This window comes from Sminthopsis crassicaudata, chromosome 1, assembly GCF_048593235.1.
Source record: "Sminthopsis crassicaudata isolate SCR6 chromosome 1, ASM4859323v1, whole genome shotgun sequence".
In the NCBI taxonomy this organism is placed as follows: domain Eukaryota; kingdom Metazoa; phylum Chordata; class Mammalia; order Dasyuromorphia; family Dasyuridae; genus Sminthopsis; species Sminthopsis crassicaudata.
In genome coordinates this window covers 46,010,660-46,032,596 of record NC_133617.1, presented here as the reverse complement: position 1 = coordinate 46,032,596, position 21,937 = coordinate 46,010,660, and the positions used below count along the sequence as shown (strand labels likewise).

The following is a 21,937-nucleotide window of genomic DNA, read 5'->3' as shown; positions in this document are numbered from 1 at the left end:
AAAAAAAAAAAAGAAAGAAAGAAAGAAAGAAAAGTGCTCTCCACCTCCAGAGAGAAGACTGAGGAATTCCAAATGCGGGTTCAGGCAGACTTTTATTTAAGCTTTCTTTATTTTTTCCTATTTTTTGGTTTGTTTTCTTTTATAACAAGTTTTGCATTGAACTGCTTGCCTTCTCAAGGAAGGGGAAGGAATTGGAGGGAGGAAGAGTATTTGGAACTCAAAATTAAAAAAAAAAAAAGAATGTGAAAAAATTTCACATGTATTTGGGAAACATTGGATGAAATCAATAAAAATTTTTTTTTTAAAAAAATAAGACTAAGACTAATAAATGGATGAAGCTGCCTAAGGAGAGAACCAGCTCAGATGGGAAAAATAAAGTCAGAGGCTTCCATATCAGTTAGTACTGAGATAGGCCAGTTAGCAGAAGCTCAGACAAGATAGGGAGAATCATTCTCAAATCCAAAATAAAATTACGTTTCTAAATCATAAGAGCATTCTCAATTCATCCTCACTGTCAGGAAAGCAGGGCAAGAACAGTTGTTATACTGTCTATTTTGCAGACAGGGAAACTGAAGCCCCAGAGACCAGAATGGACTTGCCAAGCTCACACTGGTCCACAAGAACTATAGCTGGTCCTTGATTATAAATCCATCATACTCTACAATATCAGCAAGATTATGTGATGATCAACTGTGATGGACTTGGCTCTTCTCAGCAATTCAAGACAATTCCAATAGACTTGGGATGGAAAAAGCCATCCGCATCCAAAGAGAGAACTATGGAGACTGAATGTGAATCAAAGCATAATATTTCCACCTTTTTTGTTTGTTTTCTTGCTTTTTCTTTCTCGTGTTTTTCTTCCTTTTGATTTGATTTTTCTTGCACAGAATGACAAATATGGAAATATGTTTAAAAGGATTGCATTTATTTAATGTATATCAGATTACTTGTTTTAGAGAGGGGGGAGGTAAAAGAGGGAGAGAGAAAAATTTGGGACATAAGTCTTACAAAAATGAAGTGTTGAAAACTATCTTGACATGTACTTGGAAAAATAAAATAATACAAAAACAAACCCACCATACTCTTTTTACTGCATTAATTGGACTAGCTCTGGTTTACATCTTCCTGTCTCCCAAGGATCTCTGCCTTTGATCCTCTGTACCTCCCCCTATCCTTGCCAATCTTCTCACTCCAATAAGAAAGTGAGACCTCTCTTTCCAAGCGCTACCTTATAACCATCCAGGGGCTCTCAGGTTTTCTGGCCTGAGGGCTTCCCCATGAAGCACTTAGATATGGAAGCACACACCCCAACACAATCCCCCACAAACCATTCCGAGTTGTATTTGTTTATGGGTGCAGACTTTTGTATGTACATACACAATTTGGATAGAGCAATGGATTTGGAGTCAGGAAAGGGTGAATTCAGATCCTGCCCTAAATACTTGGCAGTCTGTTTCCTTATCTGTAAAATGGGGATAATAATAGCACCTACCTCACAAATTGTAATGAAGACCCAATAAGATAATATACGGAAAGCTCTTTGCCAACTTTATAATGCTCTGTAAATATTAGCAATTATTATTCTATATGCATGTACCTGGATGCACAGATGGGAGTGTCTGCTATTTTATCTATCTAGGGAACTCCTGGTGAGGAAATGCCTTTCACCAATGCAGAACATCAAGACCTCTGCCGCTTATGACCATTAACTCTGAGGGTTGGCACGTTCTTCCCGTACATAGTCTTAGAAGGCTGGGGGGAAGGGGAAGGCAATGAGAAGCTAGAGAACCTTTTATGTGTCAAAATGGAACCTGAAGCTGAATTTGTACCTGAGTATATACAGCCCTCCACACATCCCTGCTGTGGGTATAGGCTTTTTTTTTTTTTTTTTGGGGGGGGGGGTTAGGGGGATGTGTGTGTATCACGTGTACATGTGACTTTCTAATGTCTGTTTTTCAGCCTGGGTTGGGGTTTATGTGTGAGCACATGTTAGTGAGCGAGTGTGTGCCTGTGGTTTCTAAAATCTGTTTTTCAGTCGTGTGTCACAGGAAGCTGTTTGGGAGGGTAGCAGGCCCCAGGGAGTTGGTTCCCCTAGACCCCCCTCGGCTTGCTCCACCCTCGAACCCCAGAGACAGGATGAAGGGGAGAGCAGCTGTATCTGTGTCAGCCTTTACTATGTCCAGAGAGAGAGAAAGCAGAGGGTGCAGGATCTGACCTGGCCATCCTAGAGAACTGCGTGGCTGCAGAAAGAGGGAACTTGCAGGACCCAGCAGTGAGAAAACAGGCCAGGGGAGCCCAGAGCTGCGGGGTGCAAGGCTGAAGAAGGCTGTGGGGGAGGGGAGAAGAGGGGAAGGAGGGAAGTGGAGGAGGGGAGTGCTCATGAGGAAGGGGGGGGGGGGAGAACAGTACCTTTGTCATTTGGAAAAGAGGAAGTTTGATAGGGGTGGGTCAGCCCTGTGGTTAGTACCCTTTCTCCGAACCCAGATGAATGATGACTCGGTGGACCTCTGCTCTGAAGAATGTAGGGGGGCAGGACTCACTCCATGGGCCCCTTGAGATTTTTGTGAGCAGCAGGAATACCCCTCAATGCAAGGTAAGTTGGCTTTGGGTATACGGAATCTAGAGAACAAGCAGCTGGGTGGGGGCAGTTACCGGGGCAAAACCGCTGAGACGGAGATGTTGAACTGTAGGGCAGTTACATGGGCAGGGAAGGCTTTTGGCTGTGCTCTGGGAGGGAGTGCAGAAAGTGGATGTTGTGGGGCTTCTGGGGAGAGGAAAGACAGTGTCAGAATCTTTTTAAGACCCAGAGAGAGGACTGTGGGAACTAAATGTGGATCCCAACATAACCTTCTCACTCTATTTGATGTTGTTCACTTGCATTTTGTTTTCTTTCTCGTTTTCTTTCCGTTTTGATCTGATTTTTTTTTTTTTTTTGAAGCAGAGAATTGTATAAATATGTGTATGCATATTGGATTTATCAAATATTTTAACATGACATTTGGGGACTAAAAGCCTTGCACTGGCCCTAGTTGGATTCTGAGATTGATCCTGAGGCTCATCAGGAGAGACACTGTGATTCCCAACTGCTATTTATGACCAAGGGGGCTGCGGACATGACAAAAGGAATGGGAATGGGTTAGGGATGGCTGGGGGAGGGGGGGAGGGATTTCAGATATTTCCCAGCACCATAGGGGACATGCTATGGCTTCTGGGTATCAATATCATTCTGGCCCATGTCTGTCTCAGGCTGGTGTACCTGCCTAGCCTTCTCAAGCTTGCAGAGGTCCTTCTGACCTAGATTTAATTTTGACACACATCAAAGGGGAGCAGATACAAACTGGGGAGAAAGAACAGCTGGTGGGTGTAGGGTGGGGGTGGGGTAGTCTCTGAGCACCCAGCCTCTGGAAGGCCCCGGGACAGTGTGTTCTAACACAAAGGGCAATGCATTTTGTTCAAAACTCTAGTTCCGATTCTCTCTGCAACTTGTGTGGTCTCCAGCAACTCAATGAATCTCTTTGGTCCTCAGTTCTTTCATTTATAAAATAAAAAGATTGGTCTTGAGTTCTTCCTCAGCTCTCAAAGCCATATTAAATAGGCATCTAAGTTCCTTCTCATATTTTCTTCATCTTAATGCAGATTGACTCAGTAAGGTGGCTCAGGGGATAGTCTTCTCTTATTGCCAAAGCTAACATTTCTAATTCAACATTGAATAGTAATGGTGAGAGTGGGCAACCTTGTTTCACCCTTGATCTCATTGGGAATGCTTCTAGTTTATCTCCATTACATATGATGCTTGCTGATGGTTTTAAATAGATGCTACTGACCATTTTAAGGAAAACTCCATTTATTCCTATGCTCTCTAGTGTTTTGAATAGGAATGAGTGTTGGATTTTGTCAGATGCTTTTTCTGCATCAATTCAGGAGATAGTCAAGTGGTGGACCTGGAGAGAAGATTTGACTTCAAATTTAGCACTGACAATTACTAGTGTGTTTGGGGCAACACTGGATTCTTAATTTCTATTTTCTTCAGTTTCCTTCATAGTAACATGGAGAAAATTATAGCACCCACTTCCCAGAGTTGTTATGAGAATCAAATGAAGTAGTATTTGCAAAGTACTTAGTACAATGCCTGGCACATATTAAGTAGTCTACAAGTAAGACCTCTATAAATCTTATTATTATTAGCACAGCACCTGGTGGCTGCATTGTTGTTATTACTCAGGCATCTTTCAGTTGTGTCCAACTCTTTGGGACTCCCTTTGGAGTTTTAAGCTCTTAATAAATACTTTCTTTTCTTCTTCCCTCCCTTTCTCCTTCCTTTCTTTCCTTCCCTTCCCCCTGCTTCCTTCCTTTTTTTCTTCCTCCTTCCCCCCCAAAGTGAGTACCCTGAAAACTACCACAGATTCAAGGAACTCTATGACTCAGCATCTATTCAAAACCACAATTCACATATGTGTATACATATGTATCTCATCTATGTTTCTCTTTTACCAGACATACCAGAGAACATAGTTGCCTTCTGTAGTTGCTTTGGTGGTCTCACAGCTGGTTTGTTGATCCACTGGCCTTCTGAACCAGGACAGCACAGCCAATGCTGTTGTATTTTGGCTAAGAGCCTCCCACTACATTCCTTGGTCAGAGCCCCCAGTGGCAGGCCCCCCCTTATCCCCCTGGATCTCCCCTCCCTGCCCAATTGAGACAGATCTTTCCTGAAGTCTTTCCAAGATATCTTAGGCTGGAAAATTATTATACTCCGAATATTTGTGGGTTCTGTCACTCCAAAATCCATTCAGAGGCTTGATCTAGTGTTGATTCTGAGGGATGCTAGGGAGAGTTCAGGCAATGTCCTGTCTATTCTCTGCTATCTTGGCTCCACCCCCTTCCACTCAGAATACATTAATTCAAAGCAAAAGACATGTAACTTAAAAGCTTAGCAAGATAAGTGACAAAGAAAATCCCCACACAGAGGGGCATATTATCCCACCACCAGAGAAGGTACATACATGGCCAGGGAATCCCTGTGGAAGAGGGCACTTTCAAAGCCAAGGCAATTCATACTCTTTGGGATTTTTTCCAGCTGGAACCTCCCACTACCTCCAATGCTAGTACTTTCTTTGCTGTGCTGAAAACTGCAGATGTCTACTGCCATGCATTTTCTCTTTGCATTACCATTTGCTTACTCTTTGCTGAAATGCCATCTGCTGGTTCTTCACTGACTTGTTCTTGCTAGGTGATTTAATGGAATAGAGCACCCAACTTTTTGCTTGCCATCAGAAAGATCTGAGTTCAAATCTGGCCTCAGATACTTATTTTTTTTTATTAATTTTATAATTATAAAAAATTTTTGACAGTATATATATATGAGTAATTTTTTTTATAACATTATCTCTTATATTCACTTTTCCAAATTTTCCCCTCCCTCCCTCTACTCCTTCCCCTAGATGACAGGCAATCCCATACATTTTACATGTGTTACAGTATAACCCAGATACAATATATGTGTGTAAATCCAATTTTCTTGTTGCACATTAAGATTGGATTCCGAAGGTATAAGTAACCTGGGTAGATAGACAGTAGCGCTAACAATTTACATTCACTTCCCAGTGTTCCTTCTCTGGGTGTAGTTATTTCTGTCCATCATTGATCCACTGGAAGTGAGTTGGATCTTCTCTATGTTGAAGATATCCACTTCCATCAGAATACATCCTCATACAGTATTGTTGTTGAAGTGTACAGCGATCTTCTGGTTCTGTTCATTTCACTTAGCATCAGTTCATGTAAGTCTCTCCAAGCCTCTCTGAATTCCTCCTGCTGGTCATTTCTTACAGAGCAATAATATTCCATAACCTTTATATACCACAATTTACCCAACCATTCTCCAATTGATGGACATCCATTCATCTTCCAGTTTCTAGCCACCACGAAAAGAGCTGCCACAAACATTTTTGGCCTAAGATACTTATTTAGCTATACGTTTTAGGGCAAGTCTCGACCTCTATCTGCCTCAATTTTCTTATTTATAAAATGAGCTGGAAAAAAACGAAAAACCACTTCAGTACCTTTGTCAAGAAAACCCCAAATGGGATTATGAAGAATAGGTCACAATTGAAATGAATGTAGAACAAAATAACTCTGAATTTTGGCTACAATATTACGGGAAGTTTTCATTAGATGATGTGGGTTCTTTCTTTCTAATTTATCCTCAGCTGTTTAATTTAGCTGAAAAATCTGAGTAGTTTTCCTTTATAATTTCTTGAAATATATAAGGTTTAGGCTCTTTTGTGTTTATGATTTTCATGGAGTCCAGTGATTCTTAAATTATCTCTCATGCTTCTATTTTTCAGGTCAGTTGTTTTTCCCATCAATTATTTTATATTTTTTTCAGACTTCTAACTTTTTTCTTATAATTTCTTAACATCCCATGGAGTCGTTAACTTCCATTTAGTCAATTCTAATTTTTAAGGAGTCATTTTTCTTCAGTAAGATTTTGTACCTCTTTTTACCAAGCTATTAATAGTTTTCTCATATATTTCTTGCATAAACTCTTATTTTTTCCCATTTTTTCTTTACTCCTCTAATTTGGTTTTTTAAATCTTTGTTTTTTTCTTTGTCTGGCTTTTCTAAGAATCTTGTTAGGCTTGTTTCTAATCTGCATTCTTCTTTGAGGTCTTCTTATAGATATCTCTAAGTCATTATCTTCTTCAATATATATGTCTTAAGCTTCTTCGGAGATTACATTTCTTAGCCCCTGCTCATAACCACCAGGTGCACAGAATTCTTCTCTCAGAGGATGAAGTCCCTGCATCTGGAATCCTATGATAAGATTCACCCTATGACCCATCCTGAGATGTAAGCCCTTCTCAAAGTCTTCCAACAACTGCCCAGTGAGAAAGCAGCAGCCTAGATCTGTTTCCTATTTTCCTAGATTTTTTTTTTCTCCTAACAATAAGAGTCTCCAACTCTCCCTAGTTAATTAATCACCTCACTGCCAAAAGCTGGCAATTGTGCTTCATCAGTTTTCTGGAATTGTGATTCATCTTTGCATTGATTAGAGTTCTTAAGTCTTTCATAGTTTCTTCTCCTTTTCCTCTTCTTCTTCCTCTTCCTCCTCTTCCTCCTTCTTCTTCTGCTGCTGCTGCTTCTCCTCCTCTTCCTCCTCCTCCTCCTTCTGCTGCTGCTGCTTCTCTTCCTCTTCCTCCTTCTTCTTCTGCTGCTTCTCCTCCTCCTCCTCCTCCTCCTCCTCCTCCTCCTCCTCCTCCTCCTCCTCCTCCTCCTCCTTCTTGTGCTGATGCTTCTCCTCCTCTTCCTCTTCTTTCTTTTTAATGGCCTCAGCTATAGTGATCTAGGTTCTTTATTCTAAAATCACCCATATGGCTCTGACATTCTAGGCTCTGTGACATTCTGTGTTCTAAGGGTTTTTCAGCCCTGACATTCTTTGTTTTAAGAACCTTCCCAACTCTGATTTGTTCTGTTCTAATGGCTCTCCCAGCTCTGAAATTCTGTGTTTTAAGATTTCTCCTGGCGTTGATATTCTATGTTCCATGTTCTAACATCCTTCCCTTACCTGACATTCTGTATTCTAACACTGTTTAAATTATGGAACTGTGCTAAGAAGCAGGAAGAAAGAGGAAGGAACATTGCATTTAGTATCAGGACTAGCTTCTCCACTTGCTACCTATGGAACCGTGTGAGTCACTAATTCTCGGACAAAAATTTTCTAATTTTTTTGCATCATGGACCCCTTTGGCAACCTGATGAAGTCCATGAACACCTTCTCAGATTCATGTTTTTAAATGCATAAAAATTAAATGCATGGGATTACAAAGGAAATTTATTTCTACTGAAATACACTTATTAGAGGATTTTTTAAAAACCCAATTCCATGAAGTCCAGATTAAGAACCGCAGTTCCCAGGGCACTTTGAGCTCTGACGTCCACTAGCCAGTGATCCCTCAATAATTTAATTATTGGTGATGAATCCCAGAGAATATCTTCCTTCCAAATGGGACTTTCATCACCTTAATTGGCAAGGACTGGGGTGGGACTAATAGTGGAATATGAGGCCTTCCTTTGATGATAAAAACCTGTGCTTCTCAAAGAGTTGGCCAAAAAATGGGGCTAAGTCCCTTAGAGCTGGGGAACGTTTTGGGGCTTTTCTGCCACCAGGTGGCAGGACTGGACCAAAATACGAGGTCTGCCTCTTGGCTTGGCCAATGGTAAGACCCCAGGGGCCTTAAGTCAGCCCCCACTTGTCACTATCTGTTGGGTCCTTAGAAATGGTTTACTCTAACCATTGGGTCCACTCCCCTTTTAGATAAATGGAGGCACGGGGAAGGAAATTGTTTAGCCCGAGGCCACCCAGAAGGTTAACTGGGGTCTAAGTCTTGGCCTGTCTATTCCCCCTTACCAACCCCCCTCAACCCCCTGAGAATGAGGAAAGGCTTTTTCTGGGCTCCATTCCCAGGGTGGGAGGTACTCCTGGCTCCTGCCTTCCCCTAGCCCCTGTTTCTCAAGTCAGAAGACCAAGTGTGGGAAGCTGAGGTTCAGAGTGAGTGGTAGGGAATCCAGGGCAGGGTTGATGGAGGGTCATCCTTTGAAGGTCACTGTTGGCAGATTGAAGAACACTGAGTAGCCCAGGGCTCAGGGCCAGCTGGGGCCTCAGTGTAGCTCAGGTGGGAGCGTTCCCTCCCCCAGCATCTATCTGCCTCTGGCTTTGACTCCCATCAGCTGATCCAGGCGGGCTGAGCAGGCGGTGGCGTCTCCACCCCCCTACCCCCCTCTTGGCAGCCCCTGTTCCAGGGCTGCAGCCCGAACTAGAGCAGCCACTGTCTAGAGCTAGAGCAGGCGCTGTCTTTTCAGTCCTTTCAGTTTCTGCAGGCAGAAGTTGCTCTTAGCCTGGCCCCAACCCAGTCCCCAGGGGGAAACCTGATGGCGGACTCTATGCTCAATCACTCCTGGCCCTCTTTCTCAAAGCTGTGGATGAAGAGATGGACCTTCAAGAGAGGTACGGGTTGGGGGAGAGGAGCCTGGTACTTGGGGCATAAAGAAACACCCCATTAGTTCTGGTACAGACACCAGCCTAGTGCCCATGGATGGCAGCGAGCATCTGTTTGCTTGAATTGTGTCTTCTTGTTCAGTGGGAACTTTGGGCTCCTCCATCTCTGGAAAAAGACATTGGGAAGGAAGAGCTTGGAATAGGCTAAGACCATTTGCCAAAGCCAGGCTGGGGTTGGTAGACTTCCTGGGTCCTTGTGCCCCCTCTGGACTTGAGTGGAAGAGGGGGATGGAAGGAGGAGCCCACAGAAGATCACCCACACTATGCATGTGTCCTTATCCCTGGCTTCCAGGGCTGACTGGCTCCCATGTTGTAGTCTGAGGACCTCATCTGCTCTTCTGAGCTCGAGACCAAGCCCTAGGTCTCCCTAGGACTCCCTAGGCCTGTTCCTAGTTGTGGCTAAGTACCTGTGAGGAAGGGTAGCGGAAAGAGGGCTGGATTTAACTCAGAGGAAAATTCAGATCCTTGCTCAGACTACTTGTGTTTCCTCCAACGAGCTCAGGGCCATATCTTCTTCATCTGTAAAATGGAGTCATCATACAAGATCTTTTCCAACTCTTAAACCTATGATTCTATGACTTGAGTCTGGCCAACTCCATTCCTCCCTTAGCGACACTCTCTTTTCTGGATTTCTTTTCAAGGGGTGGTGACTACTTTCCAGAATTGTTCCCAGGAGCCTGGTCCCAGAAGTCATTTGGGCAAGTCACCGAGGTGGGGCAAGGAAGTGCAGTGGAGGGATCATTAGTCTGACTTACTGTGTGACCTTGCTAGATCTGTTTCCCGTATGTAAAGTAAAGGTATTGGGCTAGGTGGCCTCTTGGAATTTATGAAATCATAGGTTTGAGAGCTAGAAAGAGCTCTAGAAATGATCTAACCCAACCTCTCTTAGCTTTGACATCCTGTCTGTGAATCTTCAGGCACAGGACTCGAGCCCCTCCCCTGGCGGCTCAGCCAGAGCTTTCAAAGTATGTGCTCTGAACCTACACCCCGGGATGATTGTACGAGACTTTCTATTCTAGCACAGAGGAAGTGTTTTATGAGATCTCCCGGGCCAAACACTGACAGCATAAATCAGCAGGAGAAAACGAGGCACCTCTTTGGAGATACCCATGGTGTCCTTCTTCTGAGAGTTACTTTATCAGGGAAAGGGGATGAGAAGGGGTTAAACACTTACTGTGTGCCGGACATGTGGGGATCAGTTGGAGCAGGAGACAGCGGTGAGAAGGAGATAAGGGTTAGTTATAACAGGAGTGGGAATGGTCAGTGGGAATGGGACAGGATGGGATGGAGGGACTTGGTGGCTGGTGGGAAGAGGGATAGGACAGGACAAGAACAAGGTCAGTCAGAATAAGGGTGAGCAGTCACGGAGAAGGGGTTTAGGCCAGGCCAAAAAGGGGTCAGTTACAGATAGGTTAGGAAACCCAGGCTAAGGTAATGCAGAAATAAACAGAGCTTCCTGACACATGTTTTCCTCCTTAGTAATGCATTCCTTCCCCCTGGAGCAGGTCGGTGACTAATGCTGAGTCCCCCTGCCCCCTCCCCTCCACTTCCCGACAGCACCTTCCATCAGGCCCCAAGCCTGGCACGTCTGGTCCCGTCAGACCTTGCTGCGTTTACACCACCCATCCAGCCCTGTGCCCTTGTGTGAGAAGGAGGGAGGGAGGAGCAGGACTGAAGTCACTCAAGGTTGTGACTTCATGGGCTTGCCAGTCCGGCAAAGCCTAATTGGTCTGTCATTCTGATCCCTGGGAGTCCTCACAAAAACACCTCAGAGGGCAGAGTTGGACACACACACTAGTGTCTCAGAGAGCATGACTTTTGGCTTTCTGGGCTTCAGTTTCCCTTTTTAGCAAAATGAAAAGGTAGTTCACTTCTGCTTCCAGTTGTGACAGGCAAGAAAGGATGCAAGGGGGTGGAGGGGACTTACGGTTACCTAAGAGGACACTGAGCCCTTCCTCTCCCATAGCGACAGCCTCAGAGGCTACTCCATCTTTTTGTCTTGTCTTGGAAATAAAGATTTGGTCCTTTGGAGAAATTGTGAATCCCACCACTTCCTCTTCCAGACCTGAGGAGCAGCCAGGGTCAGAGGGTGACCAGAATAGTGATCTGGGAACTTCAATTGCATAAAGATTGGAGATTAGGTTTGGTGATAGATGGCGATGGAATTGGAGTTAGGAATAAGAGAGGGTGGGGACACAGAGAAGGGGATTAGGGTGGGTTTAGAAATGGAGATCAGAGATTTAGAGCTAGAAGGGAAGCTAGTAAATCCAACCTCATAAATTTATGGATTTATAAATTTATGGATGAGGAAACGGGCAAACAGGGTTAAATGACTTGCTTGGACCACACAGCTAGTAATTTGTGAACTCTGGTTTTCCTGTCTCCAAGCCCAGCACTTTATCCGCTGGGCCACCCAGCTCCTTCTTAAGAATGGATTTTGGGGTATGGGAATGGTGATTGAGCTGACATCAGATGAGATTAAGAATCGAGATGGAGACTGGGTTGAAGAATTAGAGATTGGGGTTAGAATGAAAATTGGATTGAGAATTGGGGAGTAAATGGAAAAAAAAGTAGATGGGCAGTAGATGGAATTTTATTGGAACAGACCTTAGAAGTCATAGAATGTCATCCCCTCGATTTACAGATGAGGAAACTGAGGCATAAAGAGGTTAAGTAACACATGGAATAAATCTTTGAATTGGGAATTGAATCCATATCTTACTGAACTTGGATTCAAGTCCAGTACCCTATCAATTATATTGTATTGATTAAATGAGGTGGAGATTTGGAAAGGGGATTAAGAATTAGAATGAATCTGATAAGGATGGAATAGGTAGATTGAGACAGGATTAAGAATGGAAATGGAGACTGCACTGGATACTTGGTGAAGAGGATTGGGTTGGCATAGAGGTGGACAGAATTGGGGGTAAGGATGGCCATAAACCAGAAGTAGGAATCACCATAGAGATATATCTAGCCCAGCTGCCCCCTTGATCCACAGTCCCCTTATTCTGTGCCTGGTGTCAGAGGAATTGGAAAAACCTTGACAATCCCCTCAGAGAGCATCTATTTCAAATATCTGTAACCTTTATCCCATTTTGGCTTTGGGCCTCAGCCTAGGACCAGGGAAAAAAGAGAGAAACTTCCTGATACTATGAATATAAAACTATGATGTTCTCTTTAAAATGTAATGTTCTCTGTTGAGGTTTTCTTGGGGTCTCTGGGAGCAGCCTTCGTTTCAGTTCAGTAATCACCACACGAGTAGCCAGGGCTTAAAGTCCAAATCCTTTATTGTCTCTTTCAAAGTCTTGTCTCTTTTCCTGGGGCCCAGTTAGCTTTCTCAGAGGCCTCTCTCTCTCCTTGGTTCCGAGAGCTTGAGCTCTCGCCTGTCTTCTCTGCCCTCTGAATCTCCCTGAATAGAAAGGTTTGTGCTTCAGCATCCAGCCACCACAAATGAATCTGTCTCAGCCTCGGAGAGCTTCTAGTGCCCTTGTCTTTCTGGCCTTGAGAGCTTCTAGCTTCCATGCCCCACACTGAGTACAAACCAATCATTATATCACTAGGAAACCATTATTTGTTGAAGGATTAAATCAATGCTAAATTAGGTTTAACCACTGTCTCCTCAACTCCACTCAGTACCTTGTTTCAAGTTCTGGCCCATAACATCTCCTTGTACGCTCAGATCAATCATACTGAACTATGCTGAATTAGATAACTATTGTCTCTAGCAATTCTACTGACTTAGTACCTTGTAAGAATCCTTTGTTTAAAATTCACAGTTCTGGCCCATAACATAGAACCTTGTACCTTTTCATTAAATACTGTGTTCTAACCATTGAGCAAACCCTAGGTTGAGTTAGCAGGGTGTTGCAAAGGATTGCTTTAATGAATAGATAATGCTTTGTGGTATTCAGAGTCTACTTTCTAAAGGACTTGCCTTGTTTTTCCTCCCTGTTTCAAACCTCCCAGTTGTATTCAGCCAGCCCTTCTCTAGCAACCAAGCGGATGACTTTGCCCTAATCAGTGATGGGTTTTCGGTGTTTGCAGGAATGTAGTCCCACCGTGGGAGGAAAAGGAGGGCCATGGTCTCCCCCCAGCTCATTCTCCCTATGGCCCATCCTCCTTGCAGCCCATCTGATCCCCACCCCCCAGGTCTATCTAGATTAGCGATTTAAAAGAACCTCCCTCTCCAGGCTGGGGAATAGTTGTTAATCATAGCCATTTATGGTTTCCAGCAGCAAGTACACTCAGGGAGGTTAGGATGAAGGAAGCCTCCCTGGGGTGGCAAGGCTCCCTGGACTTTGGGAAGGAATGATGGGGTGGAGACATGGCTTTCTGAAGGACAAAGAAGATACAGGGGATAGCTTTGTGAAGCTGAGGGAACAAAGTGGAGAACGGAGAAAACTCTGAGTCTGTTGTGGGGACAGTGGGGCAGGAACCAAAGTTAACTGGGTATCCAACAGTTGTGTTTCTTTTTCTCTCCAGCCTCTGTCTCCCCACATACACACCCCCATCCATATCCTTACTCATCCCACCGTGGACAATCTACTCCCAGAATTCTTGGATTTAATAGTTCTCACTGATGCTAATTTGAAGCACCCTTTCCTCCTCCATTTGAGTTCAGGGAATAGCTCAGAAAGATCACTGTCTCTCCCCACCATGGTTCTGGCAAATTCTACTCAAAGAAGGAATTCTAATAGGAAATGTCATGCCCACTATACCGGAACCCTCACATCATACTTTGGAAGTAGCCTTATAGTGGAAGAAAGGAGAGCTGGGCTCAAACACTGACTGTGACACTAATCTGCTGTTTATTCTAGGTATATTCTCTCCCTGCAAAGGGGAGATAATAATCCTGGCTCTGCCTACTTCCCCTTGATTTGGGGAGGATTAAAGGAGGAAATGTCTGTAAAGCAAATTGTAAACTCTGGAGCTGTGTTACACTGCAGACATTATGATGTTGTTAGCTAGGAGGCGCCGGCTGAAGCGGGGAGGCAGCAGCTGCTGATGGAGGTTTTGCTCAGCCTTCCAGAGCTGACTGGGCTCAGGGTTCTGGGGCACCATATATGGGGCTTAGGTTAGGGCTAACTGTGAAGTCTTAGGGATGAGTTCTGAATCCCTGTGTGGGATTTTCTGGGCTGGCCTGGGCTGGCCAGGGACAGTGGCCTCTCTCCATGGTCCTGCTCTGGGGACATCCTAATTCCTCCCTTTCCTTAACTGCGGAGTCCAGTCTCAAGTGCTGTCCCCTGCCTGAAATTTCTTTCTTTCTATTTTTCCTCTCCTTCCCCAAAGCTATGGTGAGCTATATATAGAAATAAAAATAAATTATAAAATATTTTATATTTTAAATATTATAATAATATATATTATTATATATTATAAATTATATATATAATATATAATTTAAAAAATATTTTATAAAAATATAGATATATTTTCCCTACCTTCCATTCCACTTTGTCTTTTTCTTTGTCCCCCTCCTGCCTCAGAATATTTTCACTGGGGTCAGAGATGATTGTAACTGGGGGAGAATAAAGGTTTCAGTTTGAATCCAGTATCAGGATTAGCAACTCAGATGGAACTGAATTCAAGTTTGGAGACAGAGTAAAATTGATAAACTCTATTCCTGCGCCCCAACCTGGAGATTTAAAAGCACATATTTAACCTGGATCCCCTCTTCTGACCTCCATGACCACTGGTTGCTGTGATTCAAAGTGAGAAAGAATCCTAAAATCAACTAAAACCTGTGGAAGGATGCCTCAGGTTAAAAAAAATTATTGGGAACCTGGGATCACTCCTATCTGCAGTTTTCTTTAATGAACTTTAATTAGTCCATAGCTCCCAAGAATAAACATTCTGGTACTGATTGGAACAAATCTGTTATCTAATTTCAAGTGGTCCTCATTATTTTATTCCTTCCTGATGAATTATTTTGAACCTTCTCTCCTCAAACCCTCTCCCTTTCCTAACTCCCTCTCAGAAGAGGATCTCACCAGATACTTTGTTATAAAAAAGTAAATCCAGGGGCAGCTAGGTGATACAGTGGATAGAGCACCAACCTTGAATTCAGGAGGACCCGAGTTCAAATCTGGTCTCAGACACTTAACACTTCCTAGCTGTGTGACCCTGGGCAAGTCACTTAACCCCAGCCTCAGGGGAAAAAAAAAAAAAAAAAAAAAAAAAGTAAATCCAGGGGGCAGCTAGGTGATACAGTGGATAGAGCATCAGCCCTGCAGTCAGAAGGACTTAACACTTCCTAGATGTGCAACCATGGGCAAGTCATTTAACCCCAATTGCCTCAGCGTAAAAAAAAAAAAAAAAAAAAAAAGTAAATTCATTACTTACAAGCACCCTCTTCTCCCCGGTTTTACACCTCAAATCCCAACAATATCAATGCACCCCATTCTCTCTTCTTTTGTTGTTTAAGAAGTGACCCTTTTCCTTGCCAAGGCTGACCCTTCTACATCTTCCCTTGATCTCATCCCTTCCCATCTCCAGCAGGTTGTCTCTTTAATTGTTCCCAATTATTCAGCCTCTCCCTATCTACTGATTGTTTTCCTATATCCTAAAACTTGCTTTTAAAAATCATCACATGACTCCACCACTTCCACGCTTCCCACTCACCAACTCATTAGACTTCTCCATAACATCCAAAAGCCTTCCCACTCTGAAACATCTCTCCATCCCTTGCTGCCTCTCCTCCAAATGCTGAATTCCTTCCCAATCCTCCATTTTGAAGAAGTACTCAGTTCAGCTCTTCTTCCTTTTTGGTTCCTCTCTATAATCTCTGGATTTACTTAGCTCCCACGTGGGCGTCTTCTCCATTTCATCCCTTTTCAGTTCCTTTTTTATGTGTTGTTTAAGAGGAAAGCTGCTTAAGGTCAGGGATTCTCCTTTTTGTTTATTTATATTCCCAGCGCTTAGCACAGAGCCTGGCCCACAGTGAATATTTCATAAAAGTTTGATTTGACATGTTTGTTGAAATTGCTTTTGTGGCAAAGAGTAAGTCGAGCAAATGTTATGTCTCATTTTGCATTTTCAGTCCATCACCTCTTAGCATTCTTCACCTCGTGGTTATCATTATTTTGATCAGAGTTCTAAAGTTTTTCAAGTTTTTCTTATTTTTTTTTCATGTTATCAGCAAAAGATCCTTTTATTAGTAAAGCCAATGGTCTTTTCTTAATCCTCATCCTTCTCAATCTCTCAGTAGGGTTTAACATCACAGACTCCTGCCTCCTAATGGATTCTCTTTCCTCCTGGGTTTTTGGTGACACTTCTCTTTGCCGGTTCTTTTCCTATCTGCCTGGATACTCCTCTCAATCTCTTTTGAAAAAATAGCACCCCAGCATGATAATTGTGGAAATATATATAGAAAAATTGCACATTTAACATGTATTGGATTACTTGCTATCTAAGGGAGAGGTAAAGAGAAGGGAGGGAGGAAAAATTTGGAACACAAGGTGAATGTTGAAAACTATGCATATATTTTGAAAATAAAAAACTGAAAAAAGGAAATAGAAGGTTCTAAACTCTTTTCTCCTATCTCTTTCCATACTTCCTATTAGTGATGTCCTCTGCTATGGCTACAGATTTTGTCTCTATATAGATACCTCTGAAACCTACAGATCCAATTTTCACATATCTTTCTCCTGGGCTTTGGTCTTTCATATCCAAATGTCGTGTCCCGTAGGCATTTTAAGTTCAATGTATACCCAGAATCTCGTTGTTCAGTTGTGTTGAACTATCCTCAGTCCCACTGGGACTTATCTTGGCAAAGATAGGGGAGTGGTTTGCCATGTCCTTCTCCAGATCATTTCACAGATGAGGAAACTGAAGCAAGTAGGGTAAAGTGATCTGCCCAGGATCCCACAGCTAATAAGTATCTAAGGCTACATTTGAACTCGGGTATTCCTGATTCTCTCTCCACTGTATCACTTAGTTGCTCTCAAGTTAGAATACATTATCTTTTCCCCACAAACTCACTCGTCTCTATTTCTGTCTGTGGTCTGTGATATGAAATAGGGAGGCATGTGTGGGAACAGAAAGAAAAAGCTGTAAGAAAAAGAAAGGAAGGAAGGAAAGGAAGGAAGGAAGGGAGAAAGAAAGACAGCAGTCAGCTTAATTGAGTAAATATTATTAAAAAAAAAAAAAACTTAGCGTAAATGAGGCACTCTGGAATATAAAGAAAGAGGAGACATGGTCCCTGCTCTCCAGGAATTGAGGATTTTTTCCTTGGAGAAGGAAGACAAGACCCAGGAGAAGCTTGAGGTGGAAAAAGGATCAGATAGAATTCTTGGCTCCAGAGGCATAATCAGGAGAAGGGGTTGTAGGGAGGTAGACTTCATCCAGATTAAAAAGAGGAAAAACTAGAATTCTCCAACATCAGAATGAGTCCTGTCTAGAGGTAGTGAGTTCTCCATCACTAAAGGATTTCAGCAGAAATTGAGATTTCTGCTCAGTTATAAAATGGATTAGATACATTCTGTGATCCCATCCAATCCTGTGATTCTGTGGTTCTGAGCTGATAATTCAATAGAAATGGGAGGGAAGGCATATATCCAAATAACTGCAAAAACAACTGAAGCTGGTGGGAAATAATCAAGAGATTGTAGGCCGGCAAGGAAAGAGGGCTTCCTGGAGGAGGTGGTACCTGAACTGGTCCTTAAAAGGAAAAAGGTAGGAAGAAGTGTAGTTTAGGTCTAGGGGTCAATCTGTGTCAATGCACAGAGGCAGAGAAAGGAAGCAAAACGGTCATTGATGAACTGAAAAGGGTCCTTAGACCAGAATTCCCCACCTCTTTAGCCATCAGGTTCTTTCCTATTACTGACAAATTTCTTCTCTCTTTATCGATTCACAGGCTCTGAGTGCAAGGCCTGTGACCCACCCTCAGATGGCAGCCCCCATTCCCTCCCAGTGTCCCTAAAAGCTGACAGCCATGTTCTCTTCTCTGCCATGGCTGGGGAACAGGCAAGTACTGGAGGGCGGAGGCTGAGATGTTGGTGACTCTGGGTCTAAGGGGATAAGGAAAAAGGCGCTGGGCTGAGTCTGGAGATAACCAGGATTAGGCAGAGGCTCTGAAAAACTAGAGCAGGAGGAGCCAGGAGCTGACATGGACCTGGAGCGGCTGGTGGCTAACAGGATGGGCAGTGGGTGGGGTGGAGGCTTTGGGGGACCAGGAGAGTCAGAGAAGCAGGGCTGAGGTTACTCTTGGCACTGCTCTGGTCACCCTGGGCTCTCTCTCCAATAGGGCTCACCCATAAGCCCTTAGTGCTGACCAGCATTTGGTCTCCTCTGAACCTGGACAATGTCCCAGGACTGATGCAGGTCTTGGGGGCCAGGCCTTCGGGCAGGACAGAACTAGTGAATCAATTAAATTTATTTCTCTCTTTTTTTTTCCCCTGAGGCTGGGGTTAAGTGACTTGCCCAGGTTCACACAGCTAGGAAGCGTTAAGTGTCTGAGACCACATTTGAACTCGGGTCCTCCTGAATTCAAGGTTGGTGCTCTATCCACTGCGCCACCTAGCTGCCCCAATTCAATTTATCTCAACAAAAGCTTACCAAGCACCACTATGTGCCAAGCGAGCATCTTATTAGTTGCTGGGTATGCAATGCAATACAACAATAGCTCTTACCCATTGTACTGGACAATCACAATCTCCCAGTGTTGGAGAAGATCTTAGATGGAGTCCAGCTCCCCATTTTGCAAAAGGAAACAGAACCCCAGAAAAAGACAAGGATGTATTTAGAGTCACAGAATAAGTATTTATTCAGCTGTTACTCAATCAGTCAAATATCAAAGGATATATTAAGTATTTTCTAAGTCAACAATCATCTCTCAGGCACTTATGTGCCAGACATTGCAAAGCACTGGGGATTCTTGCAGCAGGTGGGATTTTAGCTGAGACTTGAAGGAAGCCAGGGAAGCTGGGGGCAGAGATGAGGAGCTAGAGCATTCCAGGCCAAAGAAAATACCCAGAAATGGGAGATGGAGTGCAAAGTACTGTGCTTAGTGTAAGGGCACAAATGTGAGAGAGACCCAGAAGCCCTGAAGGGGCTGGGGGCTAATGGGATGGATGGGTGGGTGGTGAACAGAGAAACAAACAGATTTTCAAGCAAGTCAGTAGGAGATGGAGTTGCAGTCCAGGTCTTCTGAGGGCCAGTGTGGAACTGCTCTCCATTTTATACCTGGACCTCTTCATTTGGAAAAATTAGAGGCTGAGTGAGGTCAGAGGACTTGAGCTCTGGGGGCTAGGCCGAGCACAGAGTACTGGATTCTGGTTCTGAGTTCAGGGCTCTCGTCTGGCTGGAGATCTGGGCTCCAGGCTCTAGGCTCGGCTCTGTAGTCTATAGCTGATGTAGCCCAGACTGGAGGGTGGGAGGGAACCTGGGTCTGTTTGCTGCCAAAACTCTGCTGGCCTCCAGCGAGGAGTTCACAATGTCCTGACATGTTTATGTTTCCAAGAAAATGAAAACCAGAGGAGTAGAGAGGATTTGGGAAATCAGGAAACTGCTTGAGCCTCTGGTAGTAAAAACAACAGCTTTGCAAGGATGCACAGATACCCAGATGCAAACAGACAGACCTCACAAACCCATACATGCAGCCACCGGACCACATGCAAGCTCATGTGTGTGTGCAAGGGACCCTGTGTGCGCACAACTATCAACACACCTACATGTGTGAACATACATGGGCCATGATCATGGATAGATACATACGTGTGCATGCAATCATATGTACATGTCATATATCTGTATTAATAGCTCACATTTGTCTGTTAGTGTTGTACTATAATCACCTTATTCAAGCCTACACACATGCTATGAATATATAAATACATAAAGAAAGGCACTATGTAATAATGTTGCAGGACAGTTAAGCAGTGCAGTGGTTAGAACACCAGGCTTCTGAGAGTCAGGGAGATCTGAGTTCAAATATGACTTCCAGATATTTACTAGCTGTGTGAACTTGGGTAAATCACTTCATCCTGCTTGCTTCAGTTTCCTCATCTGTCAAAAAGGGGGTTAGACGCAATGTCCTCAAAGTTTCCCTCTAATTCTAAATCTGTGATCCAAATAACCTATGGAAGCTACTGATAACAACAATCATAATTGTTATTATATATTAATAAAAATAACTCATAATAACTAGCATTTATATAGAATTTGCAGTTTCATGTGCAATTATCTTTTTTATTAGGATATGCTATGGAATTGCTTGTTTTATTTCATAAATTAAAAATAAATCTTTAAAATGTTTAAAGAATTTTAAGGTATGGACAGAACTATATATAGATTTTATCCTGACAAATCTTGGAGGTAGGTACTATTCTCATCCTCATTTTATAGATGAGGAAAATGGCAAAGGCTATGACACACCATATAGTTGCCTCATCTGCTCCTTGAAGGGGAAAATAAGGTGGAGAATTTTAGTCTGAGGCTTGGCTGCTGGGGAACCACCAGATCTGATATTAAGGGCCTTGGCAAGCAATTTCTGAAAGAAAGAAAGATGATAACGGCCATCTTGGCTGTGACTCTTGTACTGAGACTCAGTTTCCTTTTCTGTGAAGTTTAGAGGAAGGTCCCTTCCAGCGCAGGTGTTTGGCAGTTTGAGGATTCTCTGCCAATGTTCTCCACTCGGACCCCCTGAGTGATTTCATAGCTTTTTCTCCTATATAGATTGAACAATCTCTATTGGTCCTGTCTGATTCCTTAGGACCCTATTTTCCCTCCCAGAATGAACTCTGCTCAGGGAGCTTTTACAGTGACCTGTGACCAGAGACCTTCCCTCTCTGTCAGCTCCCAGGTACTGGTGGGGAATCCAGACCTGCACAGACTTATTGGGTGATGGCCATGCCCCATCCCTGGAGTTGGCGGCTGCTAACATAGCCTTGTGGGATACAGGAAGAGCTCTGGATTTAGAGACAGACAATGCCAGTTAAACTCCGAGCTCTGCAGCCTGAGACGATTTCCTTACACTTTCTGAACTTTGGTTCCCTCATTTACTTGTATGTCGTGGCATAATCTCCCTGATGCCATAGTGCTCCTCTTCGGGGACAAAGGACAAACCACAATCTCTCTGAGTAGAACTGCCCCCCTGGGGACACAACTGGAACTGGTCAGTTGAGAAACTCTTTCTTTTCTTCATTCCCTTCCTCCCTCCTTCCTTTCCTCCTTTCCTCCACTTCTCCTTCCTTCCTTTTTTCCTTCCTTCTTTACTTCTTTCCTTCCTTCCATCTACATAGGATATCATACCCTTAACTGTGTATGTTATTAAAAAAAGGTTTTTTTGTTTTTTTTTTTTCCCCAAACCCTAGAATCCAGTGCTGCTCCCAGACCAGAGATGAGGGTCTAAATGGCTGGGAGACTTGCCATAGGAACTGAAGGGCCCAGATGGTTTGTAATGGGTCTCCTCTCTTTCTCTGGCAGGAGGCTGGTTCTGGGCTGGAGCTGGAAGATGCCCACAGCAGCACCGAGGACCTTCTCTCGATAGACGCAGCTCTCCAGGGCACAGAATACTACAGGGACTTGGGCTATGTTCCACCTATGGAGACAACATCATGGTTCCCTCAAACCTCCTGGTCACAGGAGAAGCTGCCAGGGGAATTTGTAGGCCCACAACGCCAGGACCCTGGCTATTTCCTCCAAAGCCCCGATGGCCTTGCTGACAGAGCCACTGAGCCCTTCCCCGTGCCGGCCCATTCCATGACCACTCGGAGACACAGCTGGGAGAGGCCTCTGCCTCCCTTGGACACTAAAAGAAGGTCAGCAATCACCAGAGTGAGGTCAAGCTGGAAGGGAAACCTTCATCTGGACTTTAGACATTGCCACCAGGCAGGAAGGGACTGAGAACACCTTGACCAATAATCCCACTCATTCATTTCT

General features: G+C 43.8%; 1 protein-coding gene across 4 annotated transcripts in view; it reads left to right on the top strand.

Moving 5' to 3' along the window:
* The first annotated feature begins 2,120 nt into the window (after positions 1–2,120).
* The window catches only part of ARHGEF18 (Rho/Rac guanine nucleotide exchange factor 18), a 97,666-nt gene continuing 77,849 nt past the window's right edge, over positions 2,121–21,937 (top strand). The window contains exons 1-3 of one of the 4 annotated variants that reach the window (XM_074300390.1): positions 2,121–2,593; positions 17,913–18,022; positions 21,482–21,816. In XM_074300390.1, the coding sequence (XP_074156491.1) occupies positions 2,587–2,593; positions 17,913–18,022; positions 21,482–21,816 (452 nt within the window). In that variant the 5' untranslated portion in view covers positions 2,121–2,586. Of the gene's footprint in view, positions 2,594–8,812; positions 9,005–17,912; positions 18,023–21,481; positions 21,817–21,937 lie in introns of those variants that run through there. The other 3 variants (XM_074300381.1, XM_074300371.1, XM_074300398.1) reach the window with 3 other exon arrangements.